Source organism: Thyridium curvatum (assembly GCF_004353045.1).
Source record: "Thyridium curvatum strain D216 chromosome Unknown NODE_39_length_367864_cov_79.813791, whole genome shotgun sequence".
NCBI lineage: Eukaryota > Fungi > Ascomycota > Sordariomycetes > Thyridiales > Thyridiaceae > Thyridium > Thyridium curvatum.
In genome coordinates this window covers 241,076-261,002 of record NW_022156794.1, presented here as the reverse complement: position 1 = coordinate 261,002, position 19,927 = coordinate 241,076, and the positions used below count along the sequence as shown (strand labels likewise).

General features: G+C 52.8%; 8 protein-coding genes across 8 annotated transcripts; 5 read left to right on the top strand and 3 right to left on the bottom strand.

The window, feature by feature from the left end:
* Positions 1 to 1,605: 1,605 nt before the first annotated feature.
* Positions 1,606 to 2,514, top strand: E0L32_006761 (uncharacterized protein; the record flags this gene model as incomplete). Its single annotated transcript, XM_031141429.1, has 3 exons — positions 1,606 to 1,999; positions 2,120 to 2,354; positions 2,415 to 2,514. 3 exons carry the CDS (start codon positions 1,606 to 1,608, stop codon positions 2,512 to 2,514), a joined length of 729 nt encoding a protein of 242 aa, XP_030994592.1.
* A 1,742-nt stretch (positions 2,515 to 4,256) lies between these two features.
* Positions 4,257 to 5,537, top strand: E0L32_006760 (uncharacterized protein; the record flags this gene model as incomplete). The annotated part of the gene is made up of 3 exons (XM_031141428.1): positions 4,257 to 4,598; positions 4,681 to 4,922; positions 4,982 to 5,537. The coding sequence occupies 3 exons, from the start codon at positions 4,257 to 4,259 to the stop codon at positions 5,535 to 5,537; spliced, it is 1,140 nt and encodes a 379-aa protein (XP_030994591.1).
* Positions 5,538 to 6,075: 538 nt separating this feature from the next.
* Positions 6,076 to 8,403, bottom strand: E0L32_006759 (uncharacterized protein; the record flags this gene model as incomplete). Its single annotated transcript, XM_031141427.1, has 6 exons — positions 6,076 to 6,486; positions 6,566 to 6,713; positions 6,774 to 7,302; positions 7,521 to 7,599; positions 7,663 to 8,290; positions 8,366 to 8,403. The coding sequence occupies 6 exons, from the start codon at positions 8,401 to 8,403 to the stop codon at positions 6,076 to 6,078; spliced, it is 1,833 nt and encodes a 610-aa protein (XP_030994590.1).
* Positions 8,404 to 9,633: 1,230 nt separating this feature from the next.
* E0L32_006758 (uncharacterized protein) lies at positions 9,634 to 10,099 on the top strand (the record flags this gene model as incomplete). The annotated part of the gene is made up of 2 exons (XM_031141426.1): positions 9,634 to 9,998; positions 10,063 to 10,099. The coding sequence occupies 2 exons, from the start codon at positions 9,634 to 9,636 to the stop codon at positions 10,097 to 10,099; spliced, it is 402 nt and encodes a 133-aa protein (XP_030994589.1).
* A 917-nt stretch (positions 10,100 to 11,016) lies between these two features.
* On the bottom strand, positions 11,017 to 11,949 carry E0L32_006757 (uncharacterized protein; the record flags this gene model as incomplete). Its single annotated transcript, XM_031141425.1, has 1 exon — positions 11,017 to 11,949. The coding sequence occupies one exon, from the start codon at positions 11,947 to 11,949 to the stop codon at positions 11,017 to 11,019; it is 933 nt and encodes a 310-aa protein (XP_030994588.1).
* A 1,143-nt stretch (positions 11,950 to 13,092) lies between these two features.
* E0L32_006756 (uncharacterized protein) lies at positions 13,093 to 14,210 on the bottom strand (the record flags this gene model as incomplete). The annotated part of the gene is made up of 2 exons (XM_031141424.1): positions 13,093 to 13,160; positions 13,220 to 14,210. The coding sequence occupies 2 exons, from the start codon at positions 14,208 to 14,210 to the stop codon at positions 13,093 to 13,095; spliced, it is 1,059 nt and encodes a 352-aa protein (XP_030994587.1).
* A 915-nt stretch (positions 14,211 to 15,125) lies between these two features.
* On the top strand, positions 15,126 to 15,660 carry E0L32_006755 (uncharacterized protein; the record flags this gene model as incomplete). Its single annotated transcript, XM_031141422.1, has 2 exons — positions 15,126 to 15,468; positions 15,530 to 15,660. The coding sequence occupies 2 exons, from the start codon at positions 15,126 to 15,128 to the stop codon at positions 15,658 to 15,660; spliced, it is 474 nt and encodes a 157-aa protein (XP_030994586.1).
* A 613-nt stretch (positions 15,661 to 16,273) lies between these two features.
* Positions 16,274 to 19,806, top strand: E0L32_006754 (uncharacterized protein; the record flags this gene model as incomplete). The annotated part of the gene is made up of 9 exons (XM_031141421.1): positions 16,274 to 16,470; positions 16,523 to 16,931; positions 16,990 to 17,161; positions 17,220 to 17,323; positions 17,377 to 17,554; positions 17,613 to 17,997; positions 18,061 to 18,200; positions 18,787 to 19,195; positions 19,281 to 19,806. 9 exons carry the CDS (start codon positions 16,274 to 16,276, stop codon positions 19,804 to 19,806), a joined length of 2,520 nt encoding a protein of 839 aa, XP_030994585.1.
* Between the last annotated feature and the right edge of the window lie 121 nt (positions 19,807 to 19,927).

The window sequence follows — 19,927 nt, the reverse complement described above, 5'->3', positions numbered from 1 at the left end:
GAATTTTTTTTGCTGATAACCGCTGATATGCTTTTTCCCATTCCGCCAAAGATTACCGACTCTTTTTTAGTATCCGAATTAACTCGCTCGTGGTTTGCTTGGACTCAGTCTGGTACCAAAGAAAGGCACTACTGGGGGTGTAACCAGTGGCGATTGAAGCCATTTCAATGGTCAAGAGCGCATTTAATCCTGTACGCCTCAACTTTGACGCATGCGGAAACAGATTTCGGCAGCCAGTATCAGCCAGACTCGGTTTCCCTCAACCGACAGGTAGACATCGTCAGCAAGATTCATGTGCCTTGCTTGGCCCAAGATAAGTCAGCGACACCGAGAGCGCTGAGGAGGTGCTGAGGCACTGCTGCTTCTAGGCATACTAGCGATGCCCTGAAACTCACCAACCAGATTCTCAGTATTAAGTAATGCCAAACTCGGCCAACCCGACGTCATCACCATCACGTGAGCTTGGCAGTTTCGATTTGGCTGTTGTCTTAGTCAGCCAACCTTCCGTCATGCTTCACTGAGATCTTCCAAGTCGAAGAAACTGGCGGTTGTGGTAATGCATATCAGCAAAGGGTCAATTGCACTCAGTGGAAGTGATATGATACCTTTGAGTCTGAATGGATCTTTCGAAGGCTCAAACTGCGCAACAAGTGTTGTTCATGCACAGTTGCTGGTAGCTGAGAGAAGACGTTTTATCATGAACTAGGACTGTCAAGACTCAATGTGAAGTCGAGGTAGCAGAATTCGATTCTTTTGGAGAAGATAATAAGGATTCCTCTTTAGGAAAAATCATGCAAACAGCCATCGGCCAGCTATTTTTCGGATCCGAATGTGCAGCAGCTCGAGAAAGAAAATCTCTTCAACTGATTGCGATGTGGAGGACAGGACATCCTGACACGGCCCACGATACCTTGCATGACCAGCTCTCCCGTCGATCACGGTAGACTATTCACACTATTGAATCCAAAATCTCGTGTTGAGTTTGCCTTGGTATCCAAACACAGTTGTGATCGCGATGGTTTGTGTCATTTCTGTGTCCTAGGCCTGCTAGGCCATGGTTTTATTCTGTTGCCTAAACCCGGCGACCCATGCACGACGGCCCACGGCACCACCAGCCATCAAGTCGCAGCTGTGATCGGCAGGTACGCAGTGCCTGAGGGGGATGTCTCATTGGCCATGCAGCGCTCGATACAGCCAATTCAGTGCGCGATTGCGGCACTGCTACGACCAACGTCCAGGGTGGTGATGCAAGTAGCATCGTATTGAGAGGCAGCCACCTCAGAATACTCCCCACAACCGACGCCCGACGACTGCATGGCATGTCAACAGCATATGGGCCGCTGCAGATGGAAGTCCACTTGGGCTGCCGGTACGGAGCACAAGCAGGCTGCAGCATTCTCGGCCCTGTCATTCGCTGAACTGCCCATGCCACATATAAGCTTATATGCTTAAGCTCTTGAGTACTTAAAGCGACGAGAGGTTTCCTTGAGCCTGAGGTTGAGGTATTTCGACCGAGCATTTCATGTCTCCTACAATTATCGCAGCCTCGGGTTTGCTGTAGTCTCTTGGTCAAAACACTTTGGGAAGCCACGCCAACTCTTTACCATGTCTTTCTCCAAGAGGCCCCAATCTGCCGAGTTGCCTCCTGCCCACGACCATGCCTCCTTTTCCAAGAAGCCAGAAATGAACGAACAGAATTCGCTTGCCAGAGAGGAGTCTCCGAAATATCAACGTTTTGCCGATGATCACGTCGAGGAGTACGATGAGGTCGATGTTGCCAAACATGGGCCCTTCGATCACCCAGTGCCAGAGGACATGGGCAACAAGGCTATTCAACGCCATCCACGCCCGGATGCTCGTCCTGTCATGCGGGCATTTACAATGATGTGCTGCGTTGGAATTTTCTGTTCTCATATCTCTCTATGGGGCACTTTTCTCACCAACGAGGGAAGATGGGACAACATGGCGACCTCTTCCGTCTGGCTTACTCTACCAGTCGGTACGTGTTCACAATAAATACCACGCCGGCTTGATCGCCAGAAGAATATTGGAGTCGTTGAGGAACGATACTGTTCCTCGAACACACCTTGCAGAAACTAACAATTCTTCTCTCTCTTAGTCTTCGTGGTATTCTGGTGGGAGTTTGCGAGCCTCGTCACTTCCTGGGCCCGCGGCCGTGACATCACGCCTGTTGCTCATATTGTCATGCAGCTCTTGCTGGGATTGGCCTGCATCGTCGCCATCGTTTTTGAAGGCTTCTACCTCGCATACTGGAGCAGCCCGCTTTATCGCTGGGACCGTCTCACCCAAATTGTGCCTGAGATCTTAGTGACTCTGCTCCTTTTGTGCATCACGTACGTCTTGGCAAGGTCCTTTTCCACGTTGGCGACTATTCCTAACGTTCTCCACGACAGAGGATCGGTCTTTACTAGGTTCATTTTGGCGATCAAGGACCACCGACGCCGAAAAGCTGCTGCAAGGCTGGCGAAACAGCCCGAGCAACAAGAGGCATGAGATCTATACGAGATATACGTGCTTTCGAACAGAGCACCGCCCCCTACGAAGACCGAGTAAAATTAAGATTGGACGAAACTTTGCATTTCCGCATCAGTGCATTTTGAGAGGCGACCCGGCGAGGACTGAATTTCAAGACACTCCTTTGATACCCAACCTCGACGTGCTAGAATGCCGTCGCCGCATGCTTTAAGGCGCAGATTTGGAACAAACGCACTCTCGAATGATACATATATGGACTTTAGTTACGATTTAAAACACAATATGATGGTTATTATTAAGACTCGAAATAAGCTTAACACCAGCCCTTCAACTCGTGTCGACAGCAATGCCAACGACGGGTACTGGCTTGGTTGCTCATCAAGGTTCCCAGCCTACAGTCCCCGCAATAAGGGGGTCGGGTGTTTTGGCAATCACGGAGAATACCGAGCAGCGTTTGGTTGTCTCCCTAGATGCTGGGACACTCTGCCGGTAATCACCGTAGTTGTGTACTAGCCTATCGTCGTCAACTCCACCACAAGCTAGACGGCAGTTGATGGCGAGGAGGACGCCATCATACGTTTCATGTCGGCTGGGTTGACAGTGACACTCGTCTTGTCTCCAAGGGCCTTGGCGAGAGTCGGATTACGAGCCGGGATGGTCGCGCTAAATCCTTCGACCGGACTCGGCAGAGGCTTAAAGCCTAATACGCCTAACCGGGAGCAGCAAGAGCCCATGTTGATTCGCGATCTTCACCAATCACAACACGGCGGGGGCATCATATTGGCTGATGGAACCCACATCCATGGGCGACCGATCTGCCAGCCAAGTGGGCGTGTTCCCATCAAACCAGCCCTGGGAGACTGGGAGAGGAGAGAGGAGAGAGGAGACAGTGCACAGCCCTGGAACCCAGCCCAGCAGAACTTGAAGCAGTGCATTCAATTCCCGCTACGTTTTTCTCCCTTTTCTCCCTCGTCACCGTCTCGAAACAGTTGCCTACAAGTAGAATCATTCTGTTCCACTCTCGCCCGCGCTCATTCTCCATCTCGTTGTGGTCTGCCCTTTGCAACGGCTGACGTTGAAGCTCGCTCCAGCCACAAGCCACCGACAGTAAGCCTTGGGTGACTGGCGGACGGTTGATCCGCTCGTCCCCTTTCACGGGTCGCACACAGGCCGTGGGCCCCCGTTCAGAAAGGCATCGCGCCTCGGTCGCACTCGTCGGGCCCAGTGCGAAGCTTCAGCTGCTGGACCAGTCCCAAGTCCGACTCTTTGGCCTGGCATTTGACGGCAAGGGGCCAGCGCTCATACAAGTCCGCGTTACGCGGTGAACACCACCCAAATTGATTCGTATTCGTCCATTTGGTCCAGAGAGACAATTGACCTGATTTCCTCCCCCTTCACTCACTCACACTTTCGCACACTGTTCTCCGACAGACTTCCCCTGTACTGGTGATCCCAGCGCACCACCCAGGATCCTCACCTTGTGCCGAGCACCCGGCCCCGGGACCTCATCCTCATTGAGACAAAACCATCATCGCGTTCTCCTCTCAATCGTCTCATTTCATCTCATTTTTCCTGTCTGGAGCGATGCGGCGCATGCGCCCTGGTGCCGACGCCAACTGAGGCCCGCCCTCTCACGTCACGACGTCACATCCACACAGACACCGCGCCCGCAACTTGCGGCCGTCGCTACCGTCTGGTCCCGTATCAACCTCATCAGCTGCCCCTAATAGCGGCGCCCATCCTCATCCTCCTCCTCCCTGATGCCGTCGTCGCCAAACATGCGGAATACGCTGCGGACCCCGCGGTCGCCGACGCGGAATGCCTCCTACGTAGAGCTCAACAACCTGGCTCCCTCACAACGGCCGTCGCAGACATCTTCCGAGCTTCGCCACCCCTCATCGGAGCTGTATCAAGCTAAGGAGCCTCAGAAGCTGAACCCTTATGTTCCTTTTGCTGTCAAGAACGGCTGGTTCTTCGCCAAGATCGTCCTCCGCAGTCTCTCCTTCATATTCGCCCTCGTCGCCTTCAGCATACAGCTCTCCTTCTTCATCCCGGTCCATGACAATGGCAACATCATCTCCATCATCATCATTTTCTTCTTTGTGAGTCTTCTTCATCGCGAGATGTTCTCTTTTGTCACTTGCACACACATGCAGACGACGACGTACTAACCATTTCGCTTAGTCCGCCTCCATCATCGTTTGGGACTCATGCGAGTTCATAACGCTGTGTGCCCGCAGGGGGTTCGGCATCAACCCCAAGGCCCACATCGGCCTTGATCTAGTCCTATGTCTGGGTGCCATGGCCGGCACGGCCGCTTGTTTCTTTGAGTTTGACTTTATCGACTACTTGGGATACAACAACCTCTGGGGCGAGGACATAGACTCCAAGATCTACTGCTCCATAGCCATGTTTGGCTGCCTCATGTATGTCGACGACCTGATCCTCTGCTGGCCGTCCGTCAGATATCACTAACACTTTCCAGCGTCATCCATTTCATCCTCTTTGTCCGTGCCTGCGTCGACAAGAAACGCGGCATAGGAGCCACCCCCAAAATCATGTACCTCCCGACAGGCGAGGCCGTCGTCGTCGTACCGCGGCCCGTCCCACCCATGCCGACGCGCCAGATGACAAAGGACAGCACCTCACAAGGCCCTCCGAACCAAACACCATCCAGCACGGCCTCGCCGCCGCCCCTACCGCCCTTGTCGCACCCGTTGCCAGCTCTCCCCCACGACCCGCTGCACTCGCAGACCTCGACACCGATCAGCGAGGCCCCGACCCTCATGACGCCCGTGCCGCCGCCGCGCAGGAAACCCTTGCCCGTGCGGGGCACGCACTACGCGAACCCCTGGGACGCCCCCGGGCCCGGGTACCAGCCGAGCGCGGAGGAGATCGCGCGGGCGGAGAGGGGCGAGCGGCAGGCGCAGTACATGGCGCTCGACGGCATCGACACGGCGCGCGTGACGCGCATGGACGGCCCGCGGGAGAAGTTCCTCGCCGGAGAGCCCAAGAAGATTGAGCGGAGGATGTCGACGTGACGAGTCGAGCACGGACGACAGCTTTCTGCGGGATACTTCCTATACGAACACTGTCGGGTTTTACGATACACTGTATATACGAAAAGAACCTTGCTGTCGTTTGTTTGCAAGAGAAGAGCGGAGAAAAGGAAGCTGGGACTCGTTGGGGATTGCACAGCACCTGATATGGGTCGATTGGTCTTCAGGCGAATATTTTTTATGCTCTGTTCATCTTGGGTTTGGGAACCTAACGGAGTTTCGGGTTTGGGATATACCACATTTCGTTGTACACTATCGCTCTTTTCTTTGAAGTATTTGCAAGGATATACCGCGCTCACCGAGGAACCGGGTGGTAGACTGGGCGTTTGGAAAAGCTAATGCTATTTGATACGGTATCTCATGCACGCTCAGCTTGGTACTCCATCTTGATCTTCTTGGAACAACACTCTCTTATGGGCTGCATGATCCTGACAAGGATTTGAAGGTCAGAATTCACCGTGTCCTTGATCTTGCTGCTTTGACAAGCACAGATGTTCGTCTCCTAGTTACATTTCCCCCTTTATTCATCTTGCTCGTCGCCATCGTCATCGTCTTCATCGTCTTGCCATTGCTCGCCGAAATGTGTACAATTCTCGCTCTTGTCAAAGTAGACAGGCTCGACCGTTTCATCGACGAATCGATACCGGAAGCACCCAGGATCCTTCGTCTCTCGTATCAGCTTTACCCCTGTACAAGTTTCATCCGTCCATTGCAAGGAGTAGCGCCAGAGTCCCGGAGGAAAATCGCGGAGCTTTTTCACGTCGTAGGCGGTGTCGATTGGGAATGTCCGAATCTGCTGCGATTTCTTCTCTCCTGCGTAGTTTCTTCTCCTCGGGTGGCGGTGGGTCGAGAAGAAGAAAGGACTGCAGACAATCTTGAGAACCTCCATGTCTTCGCCTCGGAATGTGATTCCATCGTCTTTGCGTGTCGGCTTATAGAAAAGGAATTTGGTTTTAGCTCTCTGGTTTTTTCGTTTTACTCGCCTTGGAGAACCCGCAACCTTGACAAACCTTTCGTAGAGCAATCTGAGCGTAGTGAGACCATACTTGTCCTCGTCGCTTCTGCTGAAACCCAAACACTGCGCCTTGCTCAAGGTACTTAGGAACTGTCATTGAGGACCCTGCGATGATGGCTGCACCCTGAGCAATCTTGGAGGAGCTGGAAACCATTCGTCAGTGACTAGCCCCCTTGAAAAGGAAGAGTAGGAGGCAAACTCACGAATTTGAAATGTTGCACTCCTCGACGAAGCGTAGTTCATGCTCTGCCAGACATGGCACTATCTCTCCTATACCGTATTGCTGCATGTACTCGGGGGTCGATACAGGACGGGCCGCGCGCCGCGTTGTGATCTGAGGTGACTCTCGGATGACGAGCTCGTCTAGCTTCCGCTGGAGCCTCGGAATCTTGGACGTGCCCCCGGACACAATGACCCTCTTCTCCACCTCGAACCCGAGATTGTTCACATGTAAGACAAACTTCCTGATCTTGCGCAACGCCTTGACCACAAGCGGACCGATCGTCTCCTCGTACTTCCTGTCGACAACGGCGCTTGCGATGCGGATCTGCTGATAAGTGATTGTCATGTCTGACGTTTCCTTTCCGCTATAAAATTCCCGTTTCTTCTCGTTTAGGCGGTCGCACACGTAGTTCTTACTCATGGCTTGGACGACTTTGCCTCCCTGGCTCAACTTGTCCAGGGCTACTTTCCAAAGCTCATGTTCCCAGTTTTCGCTCCCACCTGCAAACCCTGCGATGAGGTGTCTTTCAGTACGCTTTCTTGTCCTGGATACCGATATTGGACGGAGAGGGAAATAGAGGGACTGCGAGGAGGGATGAGAGAGGAGAGAAAGAGGATGGGTGAACGAGGAGGGATGAATGAGGATCGATGAACGAGGAGGGCAGTCAGCAGGACCACATGGATAACAAGAAAAGCAGACAGGGAGCAAAGAGATACTCAGCTCTTACCTCTTGCCTCGCCACAGCGAAAATAAGCCGCATGCTCATCTTGGAATAGGTCCTGCTTCGCAAAGAGAGTACAGTAATTCTGCATTGACGGAAGATATCAGTATAAGCTAGCGGAGCTACTTCGACAGACGTTCCAGCATACCAGGCTGTGACCACCAAAATCCAAGATCAAAATCATGGTATTCAAACCCAGCCCCAGAAGTGCCGCATGATTTCCGATCAGGTATCGACTAAGGCTCAGAGTTTCGGTGTAGATACAAACCTGATCGCTTGGGAAGTTGAAGGTATTCGACACAATGCTCCGATAAGTGAGCTCGAACTTCTCCGTCCATTGCGTGGGAACCGACATGGCGATTGCGTCGATCCGATAGCCGTACTGCTTGCATACATGCTCGATTCGGCGATGCAAGGCTCGAAATATGTCACTCAGTACTGATATGATGGCGTCGTCGAGGAAGGATCGCCCTCGGTAATCTTCCAGACTTGCCAGTATGGGAGACTGGTCGAAGATACGTTGCCTGTCAAGCTGAGTACCGCACAGAACGTACATGAGGGCTTTTGCTCGGATGAGTTCGGTGTTTTCGGGAATAGGTATACGGTAGGAAAGACCATTGATGTCAACACAGCAAGTTGTGTCAAAGTCGCCCTTCTCATAACGTTGAGGTGCCTTCTTGGAGTAGGAACCCAGGACCGGGCTCTCCTTGTCTGGCCTCTTTGCATCCCAGAGGACAGCTCTCAGGCTGGTACTGCCAATGTCGATGCCTAGGATACTGAAAAAGGGAGAGCCATCATGCAGACATTTGATCAGTTTCTGCATCAAACCCAAGAGCTAGGGAGCCACATACACTGGGGTGAGCTCAATCCGAGGTTGGCGGTTAGACATGCTGCTTGTACTGGTAAAGGAGTGGAGGTAGTGGTCTTGCGCAGGAATCCTCGCACGGGAGATAGACTTTCGCAGCTTGGTGAAAAGGAAAGGAGAGAGAAAAAGATCGTTTCAGCACGTGGCAAAAAGACATCCTAGGAACTGAGGAATCGCATCCGCCTGCGGGAGAGACAAGTAGCCTACTTTTGGTTGCCAGATTTCCTTGGAGCTCTGGTATGGTTATCAATTTCTGAGAGAGCAGAAGCAGAAAGAAGGACAGGGAATACCACCAAGCACGGTGCATGCAGTCTCCATGCTCGCTAACCCGGGGAACATTTACCGAGGAGCGCGTCTCTCGTGGCAACATCAATACCGCCAATGCTCGGCACTATTAAGCAATGCTGCAATATAACACTGTTGCCCCTGCATGTGATTTGATAAAGTGGATGGTCAGTTGCATCTCCAAGGCTCAGCTGTCTCATTATGCACATTGCTGCTTCAAGGCTTCAACTTTCACCAACAGGGGCGAACGCGTTTGCACCAAGGCGTTTAGGGTCGAAGTCCATTAAGTTCAGGTAACGCGAGAAGTGTCTCAAGACCCCCCGAGGTCTTTGGTACCTGACTGGGGGGTTGAGATTAAACTTGGAACCTTCCGTGGATGAAGAGAACAATGCCAATATCCGCTGCGGCTGGGTGGGTCACTGACCCATGTCCTAGGTGACAATGTCTGCTTACCACAGCACTCGGCTGCAAATCTCTGTTCCCCGGTGGTGTGTGTGGCTTGATTAGCATCCACATAGACTGGCAAGACACAACCTGATGCCAGTGCTGGCACGGCAATGTTGACAGTTTCCAGATGCGCCTCTCCTGAAAATCTCCGTGTTGGTTTTGTACTGAGACAGGAGCCCCCTGAACGACAGGTTGATCAGCCTCACTTGTTCGATCTTTTTAATTACCCAATTTCCAATTTCATACATCGAAGCTTCAACCCTTGGCTACGGCTGAGACATCGAATGGGGCTGGAAGGTGACTTAGAGTACACCCCTGGCACCTACGTAATTACTGCTTGATTTCCTACGACCACGCTAGACCCCGGCCTTGAACATTGGCGTGTCCCTCCCTGCTATTCCTCTTGGATGAACATATTTGCTGCCTCCGCGGTCTAAACACAAGTAATCCCCCCCAGTCTACACCGCAAGCGGACTCGTCAGATCTGTTTTTGCACAGCAAATCGGCCTAAATCCTTCCACCATGGAGCATTTCAGAGAGCTCTTGACTCGCGTACGAGCCAGGTACAACCAAGACGAAAAGGACCTCTCAGACAACGTACAGGCATTCCTGACCTGCTACAAACGACAGGCCCAAGAATCGCACCAGATGCGCGAGCTGATCCTCAGCCAAGCTCGAGCAGTCGATCCCAACATCGAAGAAGAACTGCGGAGAGATCCGCAATACGTGCTGGAGACACCAATCTCCATCCTCCTGGAAGGCGCCTGCCTGGAGCTGGCACACGAGCCGCAAGTCGTGGACGAAACACCCCTCTACCCCGAGCCGACAAACATCTGGCCGACACCCCTAAAATCTATCAGGCCCTCAGATGTCTCTAAGAAGAGCCTGTGGGTATTCGAATATGATGTATTTGATCGCAGAGCCCTTTTTGTACTTTGTTGTCCAGCACAGGGATGTCATGCGAAAGGTTTCCGCAGGAAGCCGATAGGTTCGAGGCAGCGAGGGTTGATACACCTGAGATCCCACAACATCCAAGTCGGTAGTGAAATGGAAATGGTCTATCGCTATGCCCGAGTCAGTATGTTCAGTCAACCCTTTTTAATTCTCTGTCCTCGTCACCTTACTCTGCACAATGCCTTCCCAAGCTCCCGCTTCTCTTCGGCTGCTACGCTTTCTTTTGGCAGCATGTACAGGTACTGACTCTTCTCTGTCTTTCAGTTGTTGGAGATACATGCAAGACAGCCACACCGTCGAGAGAATGGGCTCGAAGACATAACCAGAGCCTATTGAGACCGGAAGAAGAACATCTATTTTACGAAGTTGTCAATCTGGGTCCTTGATGCCAACTATCTTCGTAGTCGTGACAGAGGAGGATAGGTAGACCCTGGGGTTTCTAAAGCCGTGTACCATTTCGTCTGCAATCGAGCAACTGAGGCATCGATAGATATGTTACTTTCTCTTTTCTCTTCCTTTCCTGTTCTTTCTTGCTTGCTTTCTCCGTCGTTACACATCCCTCCTAAATAGCCACCCTTCACGATCCCACTCTGCATGTTTTCAGCGCGCAAGGTCTACCTAGCCAACTGTCGAGATGGATATACTTTTGGGTTGCTCTCTGTTTGCATTTTCTGTGCCAGAGAATTCATATCTTTCAAAGGACAATACCATTACTACACACTTGATGGTGGCTCTACCTCTCTATCTCTCACATAGTAGCTCGGCAATATGTCAATTAGCTCTGCAGCACTTTGTAAATTATTTCTCATGCCTGTTGCCTATGTCTTTATCTCTCATGCCATCTCTATCAGAGAAACGCCACACGACCACAGAATGACAAAAGTGTCTTGTTCATCGCAAAATTTCTGCAACGAAACCATGGATTGACAAAAGTCTTACTACCCATTGGGATCAAGGATGAGCTGCATTAGCAGCCGTGAAGAGCGAGGCTACAGCGCCAATGTTCGCAGGCGCCTCAGACTCCCAGATCCTCTCGTAGGTGCGCTGGAGGATGAAGGCGCTCTGAATCCCGTTCGCAACAATGTTGTCGATCAACGCTTGCAGATCCTGCGCCGTGTTGGGACCGTCCGCGAAGTGGTGCACCAGGATCGAGCTCTTCCCAGCCTGGCCCGCCGGCACGTTGGCGTCGATGGTGGCCTGTCCGTTGTAGCCGGGGCAGTTGTTGTCTGGCGGCGGGAGCTCAGGCAGGGTCTCTTGGATGCGGCATCCCTCATAGACGATGACCGTGTCGGCGTAGCCCGAAGTGAAGTACTCGTCGTGATTGGACTTCTGGCCCACGTTGTACACGACGCTAAAGTTGGACACGCCAGAGAACCTGGCGCGCGCCACGTCGGTGACATTCTTCATGATCTGGACATCGGTCTGACCACCCGGGTGGGCCAAATTGTTGTTTGGCGTCTCGTCAAAGAAAATCCCGTGGATGGATATGTCTGTGCCCGCGAGGTCCTTCCACTGTGACCAGATGGTGATGTTGTTGACCATCATGTCGTAGGGCTCGTTACCATAGTTGGTGCGGACGTAGCCTAGGGTCTGGACGTTGTTATAGGTATTCAACTTGGCCACCGCGGGACGCCAGTCGAAGTTGCACCCATGGTCTGGATCCTGATCGGCAACACAATTGCCACCAGGAAGATCCGCCCAGCGAGCGCCATTGGGGCCAGCATTGACCACAACCTGGAAGATTAGGTCTGGATTGCTCTCAATAGCAGTGTATAGCGGCTGCCATCTGTCGGCTGGGAATGGATACACATAGTAAGGGATAAGCAGCTTGGTCTTGGCTAGAGCGCCGACAGCCAGCGTGGCAAGGATAGAGATATACTTCATGACTGGTTGGCGTATTGAGTAGAAATAGCGGGTTCTTCTATCGCTGAAGAAGCTGTCTTGTCATATAGAATCGGTGTGGCCTTGAGACAGCTTTTATACTTCGCGCTGTGAAAGTTTGGCAAGGCTACGATGGCTGGACTCGTGGCTCAAAAAGGGGGTATTCACGCATGCTCACCACGACATCACATTTCCACATGAGAAAGCACTGGCCTTCCTCGATAAGTGGGGAACCCTGGTCCGGCGTGATGTCAGCTTGTCAGCAATGCTTTGTTGCGAGAGCTCGGATTGCGAAAAGCGAACCAATTAGGCATTTGCCTCGAACATCTACGCGCGCTTTGGCGGCTCGGTATAATCGCCAAAGGCATGTTTTAAAGCCGAGAAATACAAGGCTAAGCTGAATAGGGGTAATTGGAATGACCTTGGAAGGGCTGTTCAGCCTCAACCATGGTTCGGCTCTCGTTGGCTCAATGCCTTGGCCTGGTACGGCTGGGGTAGAGTTGCATCTGAGGTAAGCGCACACCAGTTGATCGGGCCTTCATGAGGCTCTGCTCACATCCTTCCCGTTCCGCACGTCCGGATCCAAATCTTTTGAATTTTGACCTGTGACACTTTGTCCAGGATTATTGTAAGAATCAGCCCTATCCCGATCCCCTCCTGCCAAGATCCCTCCCATGTACTTTGGATTTCTAGGCAACCACCACATCGTCGTTATGACATGTGTCAGACGTGCGGAGCTGGGGCCCGTTGATCCGGAATGGAGGTGTCATCCATCACGAAGGCGATCGGAGTCATACTCTCTCATCGTGCGCGGTGGGTGGCCTCCCAGTATGTTGACCGAGACAGTGCTCAACATGCAACAAATGCCTCGTGAGGTGTGAGATTCCACGCGTTCATGTTACCTTCCAAGATGCTCAGTTTGCGGAACAGATTTCCACCGGATGACAGGAATACTTTTAAGCGGTGCGTCTCTAAAGTAGTCGTCTAATATAGTTCTCGTGACATCGATTATATACTTGCATTGCCTATAGATCATCTACTATGGTTCGTTTCACCGGAGAGATTCCGGGGTAGGTAGGAGGTGTTATATGTCTGGATCTTCCTCTTGTCATTGCTAAAGATATGTGTGTTAGAGCACCCATCCCGTCAGTTTGCAACAATCTCCTCAATCCAAGTCTTGACTCTCTCAGCGACCATCTCACTCATGCCCTCCTCTGCACGCCCCTCGTATTAGCACTTGATCCATAATCTTACGCAGACACGAAGAACTTACTAGCACAAAACTCATGGGTCAACTTCCCAGTCTCATCCACATACGTCCTCGTCCGCCCCCTCTTGTGCGCCGGCACACCGTCCCGGGAGGCATGCTCCGCCCGCACGCGGATGAACTCGTCCCGCACCTCGTCGGCGACCCAGTGGTCGTACTGCGCGTAGTAAAAGAAGAACTTGGGCGGCGGCTCCTGGTCCCTGGTCGCGGCCTCGGCTTCGGTCACCTCCCACAGCTCCTCGCCCCACTTCTCCTCGGTGATGGTCCGCAGCTCGTCCATGCCCAGGAACGCCGCCTCGTGCGCGCCGTCGCGGCTCTGCAGCCAGCGCGCCGTCGTCGCGGCGCCCTCGGCCGTGAACCCCCACGCGCGCTGGAAGAAGGCCGCCAGGAGCCAGGCGGGCCAGAGGTAGAACAGCGCGCGGGGCAGGAGGTGCACGCGGTCCGCCACGGCGGGGAAGCGGTTCATGAGGCTGACGGCGGCCCTGCCGCGGTCCGAGCGCGGCAGGTGCGATATCGTGGGGAAGAGGCACACGCCCGCGCGCAGGGGCAGGTCCCTGAGGGCCGCGTGCGACTGCTGCTGGTGCCGGTGGAAGAGCTCCACGATGATGTAGGAGCCGACCGAGTGGCCGCTGAGGATGACGGCGTCGAAGGGCTGGCCCTTGCGGGGACCGGCGGGGATGCGCTCTGCCGAGACCGCGGCGGCGATGTGGAGGATCTGAGCCTCTAGGTCGTAGGGCTTGTGGGTGGCGTCGAAGGGCGGTGAGTGGTCTGCGTCCTCGAAGCCGAGGAGGTTGCGGCCGGCGATGTGGAACCGGGTGCGGTGTGAGGACGCGTCCTCGGTCGAGTCTAGCAGGGTGCGCAGGGTGGACATGTAGGTGTGGTAGTAGGTGATGAGGCCCGGGTTGCCGGTGATGTGCCAGACGAGGACCCAGTTGGTGTCCGGGGCGTGTTCGGCATCCGGCCGGTGCCGGGGTGGGAAGGAGAGGTAGGTGGTCATGGCTGGTGGACGGAGGCGCCGGATGTAGCAGGCTGCGTTACGGATGCCAGTAGCCCACTCCTACCGTAAGGCTAGCAGCGATGCAATGCGATTGGAGGGTAGATGTCCCTTATGGGCGGGAATAATATCTGTTCTTAGACGGATGAAGGTGATTCACGTTCTCGCGCACGCCGCCCATGATACCAAGATTTTTGACAGACATTTTGCCCCACTATTTCCCTCATTCATCACCTTGTCGGACTGACTGTCAAAAGACTGGAGCCTTTCTCGACAGAACATCATTGCAACTCTTCATGAATTGATAGAACAGATACCGTGTTTCTGTATTCTAAGAGTATCTTCTGGTGAAGCAAATGTCTCTACCCAAGTAATGCCTGCACCAAAGTCTCCTGGGCATCTATTGCACCAGCCAGATGTCAATTCTCAGGTCTAACATTGATGTCCTTCCTCGAGACAACTCAAGCGACAATCATGATACATGATACAAATGAGTAGATCAGTAAGGTCAAGTCGAAAAAACTGATCTCGAACCCACGCATTTCAACCCTCACACTATCCTCAATTAACAGCGCCTGACGGACCAACAACGTCTGTCATGAGTCGATAATGAACATGAAAGTTCTCTTTGGCCACACACTGGGCTTATACACTTCCATGGCTGTAAATTACTGAAGACTGTGAGTGTAAAAGATGCTTCGACCGTAGAACGCGTTGTGAGTAGCAGCACGGTAGCACTCACAGCACTCAGTGACACGTTGGTCAGGTGCCTGCTTCGCATAACCATAAAAAGCGCCCAACCTACCCTCAGAAGGCTATGAATACCTCTTCATAATAAAACTCGCAATCATCTTCCCCTACTCCAGCAGGGAATCAGTTCAGTAAGTCTATGAGGCCCAGACGCTCAGATCACCAGAGATGAGAAAAAGGCGAGCTCGTGAGGCTTTCCTGGAGCTGCTCGACCGCGCATACAAGCACCGCTCCTACAAACTGAGACATTTACTGCACGGCGGGAGGATGCACACATTCTTCAAGAGCACCAAGATGGATGCGGCGCTGCTTTGCTACAGCGAAGAGGACTGTACAGCGGATATGAAGTGCCCCGAACTAAGAAGCAGGCTCTATGAACTTGCTATGACGATCACGACAAGAGGTGACCCTTCGGAGAAATTTTACACAGGCAAGATGGAAACGAGCTACGGATCGAGCACGAAACAAAAGCCACACGTGGAGACAATGATTACATGGAGGTTCATCAGGTGTAAGTCTCCTCATATGTGCCGATACCAAGACCGCTCACTCTATTGACATGGATACTCTAGCGCCTGTGGAATGGATCGGGCTCAAGGATGCTATTACATTATGGGAATACCGGCTCGACACTCCTAGAGCGTACCTGACGACAGGAGAAGAACAGGAGGATGCCTTGTATGATGCACTCAGCGAGCAATGACGGTAACAAAGAAATGATGCACTAGACAATACTCGAAGATCTAGGATATGAGAAATGGTTGCTGCACGATGATTTCGGCGTACAAGATAAGGAAGATATTATTAGCAAATTCAATTTACTACACGACCTCTCATGCTGTAGCATACTTGAACCAAGAGGAGGATCTTTCTGGACGACACGTAGATGATAATCGTGCCTCACTGATTACGTAGGAGGCACCCAACAAAGTCGACGTCAGACCTGACGTTGGATATCAAACCTTCCAGATTCCTTTGTGGTCCTCAGGCCCTAATGACTTCCAGTCCCGGCTGAGCTGCACATGAACTGTACATGAGACTCACCTACCTGTGACTTTTATCTACTGCTGTGCGCATCAGCTATCTGAGACTACCGCTACGAGGTCCACACATCGCCTATCGCCTATTTTCCCTTAAAGCATCGCAAGAGCTCTTGGACTCGGAGAACTCTTCACTATTTCTTTTCCCATTTGACTCCTGTTCTCCCACCACCAGAATTCTCGTGGAGTATGCCAAGATCTTTTCTCATGATGGCTTCCCAGTCGAAAGAACCTCTCAACTTGATGAGACCCAGCACGGAACAATCCTCCGACATTATGCACATGCCGACCGTGGCCGAACTGAGAGCCGCCCTGGAGAACGGAGAGGTCACCAGCAGGGAACTTGTCCAGGCATATTTGGCACGCATTGAACAGGTCAACGGGTTTGTGAAAGCCATCGCGCAAACCAACCCAGACGCTATTGCCGATGCCTCAGCCTGCGACCAGGAGAGGGCGGCTAGTTTTTCCCGAGGGTATCTTGAGCTGCCTTTCCTGTCCCACTACCGCTTGCCATGACTGACATAGCCTGCTCGGCAGAAAACTTCACGGTATCCCAGTCCTGATCAAAGAGTCGATGGCGACCCTGGACAAAATGGAGACAACAGGCGAGTCAAGCTGGTCCACCTTCCACATTGATCTTCTTCCTCTAACACGCCGCATCACTCTAGCTGGTTCTCTTGCTCTAGTCGGCTCACGTCCATCTGTTGAGGCCACAGCAGTGAGACGTCTGCGCGAAGCCGGGGCGATAATCCTGGGGAAGGGCACAATGTCGGAGTGGAACTATGCGAGGTCCGGCAGCGTTCCCAGTGGATGGTCTGCCACCAGTGGACAATGTGTTGGGCCTTTCTACGCAGACCAGGACCCACAGGGATCTTCATCAGGCTGTGCTGTTGCTGCGTCCATTGGTCTGGTACCTGCAACAATCGCGGGTGAGGTGAGAGCCGTCTTTCTCTACCCTATCCACCACATCCACAGCACTAACTCAGGCGTAGGCATGGGGAAGCATTACTTATCCCTCGCAGAACAACGGGGTGGTCGGTCTGAAGCCAACAGTCGGGCTCGTTTCTCGAGCTGGTGTGGTTGGCGGCTCAAGGCATAAGGATACGATCGGCCCCATTACGAAAACGGTTAGAGATGGCGCTGTGCTCTTGAATGCAATAGCTGGTGTGTTTGTAGGCCCCATCCGTGTGGCTTCAATTCATGGAATGCTCATAGACTTCAGGGAAATGCCCATTCGATGCTGCGACGGATTCGATACCTTTTACATCGATGCCAGACTTTGAGAGCGCCTGTCGCCCAGATGCCTTGCGCGGGGCCAAGATAGCGGTACAATCTTCAAGGAGCCTTCTGATTATGTGCCTGTTCTGACACTCATCCAGGTCTCCCAAATCCTACTTGACTCGTATTCTCATCGAGACGTCGTCGAGGCCTTGGAACAGGCACTTGGGGTCATGGAAGCGGCCGGAGCTGAGGTGAGACGGAACGCCGATTTCGAGGGCTGGGTTCCAAACAAGTCTATCAGAGACCCAATGCCGGGCAATGTCCTCCTCAGGGAAGGTAAGACATGCTTACCGTTGCCCAAATAATGTTGCTCTTACAACGCTAATCAACCCAGGGCTCGAGTCTTACTTCAGCAGTCTTGCGGTCAATCCCCACGACATCACGACGCTTGCAGGTCTGATCGAGTTCATGAAGCAAACGCCTGGCGAAAAGACGGAAAAGTATGGGCTTGACTGGTTAGAGGCAGCAAGGGATGAGCCCTTCAGCAGCACCTCAAAGGAGTTCCAGGACGCAATGGAAGAGATGATCCGCCAGGGCAATGCCATCAAGAAACTCCTCGATGACGCGGACTGCGACGCGCTTGTGATGCCCACTACAGGAGACGCTCCTTACGATCTTGGGCAGAATCCAGCCGTAGCTGTCCCCATCGGCTTCTTCCCGCCTGACAAGGCGGTCTCTCTCACTGCGTTTGGAAAGGTTTCCAAGGGCCCCAACATCCCGTATGTTTTTCCCTCCCTCACTTACTGTCTGTTGATTCTCGGTTTGCTGATGTTACTGGTCAGATTTTCCCTCACCTTCCTGGGGCGTAAATGGGACGACGAGAAGCTCATTGGTCTAGCGTATGCCTTCGAGCAACTAACTCGCGTTCAGGCACAGTCTCGGCATTGTGTCATGCCGACCCGGGAGATTCTGACAGGACGGAGTTCGTCCAGGATGTGACAAACAGGTTATTCCCTTGTCTGCAGACTCATCCTATGGTCTGCTGCCAGTGCCATCCTATGGTCTGCTGCCAGTGCCTTGATCATGGCAAAGATGAGCTAAGCTCTACCGCAGCAAGGCACATCCATGGATGGAACTGTTGGTAATGGCGTGGCACTCGGGAACTGTAGATACACCTAGAGTAATATGTCGGTTGATCGGCAATGTGCGCTAATACTATTTGGGTCACCACTCGCGAGACTCCACCCTTCATTGCTCCGCTCTGACAAAGTGACGATGCCTTGTCTGTGGCTGGAAGAAATTGAATTACTCTTTGACTGAGGCAGGTGTAGTTCTATTTTTTTTTTTATATAAGGGAGAGCTCCTTTGGTTTCCAAGACTGAGAAATGACCAAGTGTCCTTCCGTCCTGTGGCCAGCCTCCTTCCCTCGCCATTGCGTATTCTTTTACACCTGGGTATTTCCTCATACCCTAACCCTTGCTCAAACATACCGTCAAGGCTCTGACACCTATCCATCTACACATTTCGGTTTACCTCGTCTCCAATGTCAGATCAAATCTCCCTCCCAGACATTGTTGTTCTCCCTCGGGACCAAGAGAGGCACAACCTTGCCATCGCAACGCTAGTTATCTATGGCCTCTTCCTTCCCGTCACCTGGCTTGTCGAATTCCCAGCGTCATGGAAAGGCTTTACGTCGAAGCGCAAGAGCCGCAATGTTGGTCGCGTCGCGGTCAGAACATTTCTCGACTTCCTCAGTCTTCTTTGCATAAGTATTGCACCACCCTGCTGGTGGCATTTTGCCTGGAGCATTACCTGTACTGACCCGTCGCGTCGTCTTGATCTAGTCCGCATCATCGGTAACGCACTCTACCTCTCCACCTCCACCCCGAGTAAGAGCATCTTCATCGTTCAGACGCTCTTCAGCAGCCTTGGCTTCCTGCCTTTGGTAATGAAGCTCATCTTTGTGCTCGGTCGCGCGTGCGTCTCGCTCTCCCGCCCCATATCTTGTTCGAAATTCTACGAAGACACAGAAGCTAATAATGGGGAGGACATCAACTATCAGGTTACAAAAGAGCCGCAAAACTTCCGCCTTTACACATGTCCGCCGTGCCATCGTCACCGTACGGGTACTGCTCTTCACCGGGGTCATCCTGATCATTGTCGGGGCATGCACGCTCATCCTGTCGCTCTGGAAGGCCGGGGCGATGGTCCTTGCAGCAGCGTTCGTCGTCATGGCCTCCGTCCACGTCTTCCTCTTGGTCAAGGTTGCTCGTAAAGATGGGGATCTTGGCGGCAGACAGGGCCTCTGCATCCGCGTTGCCGCGGCATCGCTGCCGCCGCTGGTCGTGCGAGCGGTGTACCTGATCATCATCGAGTTTTCGCAAGACCCGAGATACAACCCGATCGTTGGTGACCCGGCGTATCTCATTGGAATGGTGTTTGCGATGGAGATTCTGGTCATGATCTCACTCCTGTCGGCTACGGTTATATCGGAAGACCTGTTCAGCATGAGAGAGAGCGAACATGTAGCTCTGCAGGAGGTTCCACCCCATTACCGGCGAACCCAACTTGCTGGGAATGAAGCTTAGGTCTTTGCCAACTGGTCCTCCTGACTTGGCAATCAGGGACACATGAGCTGGAGCATATCTCAGATGTGTAGGAGATGCAGCTGGGATAGCATTAGTTTATTATAATACAGTCATCTGCATG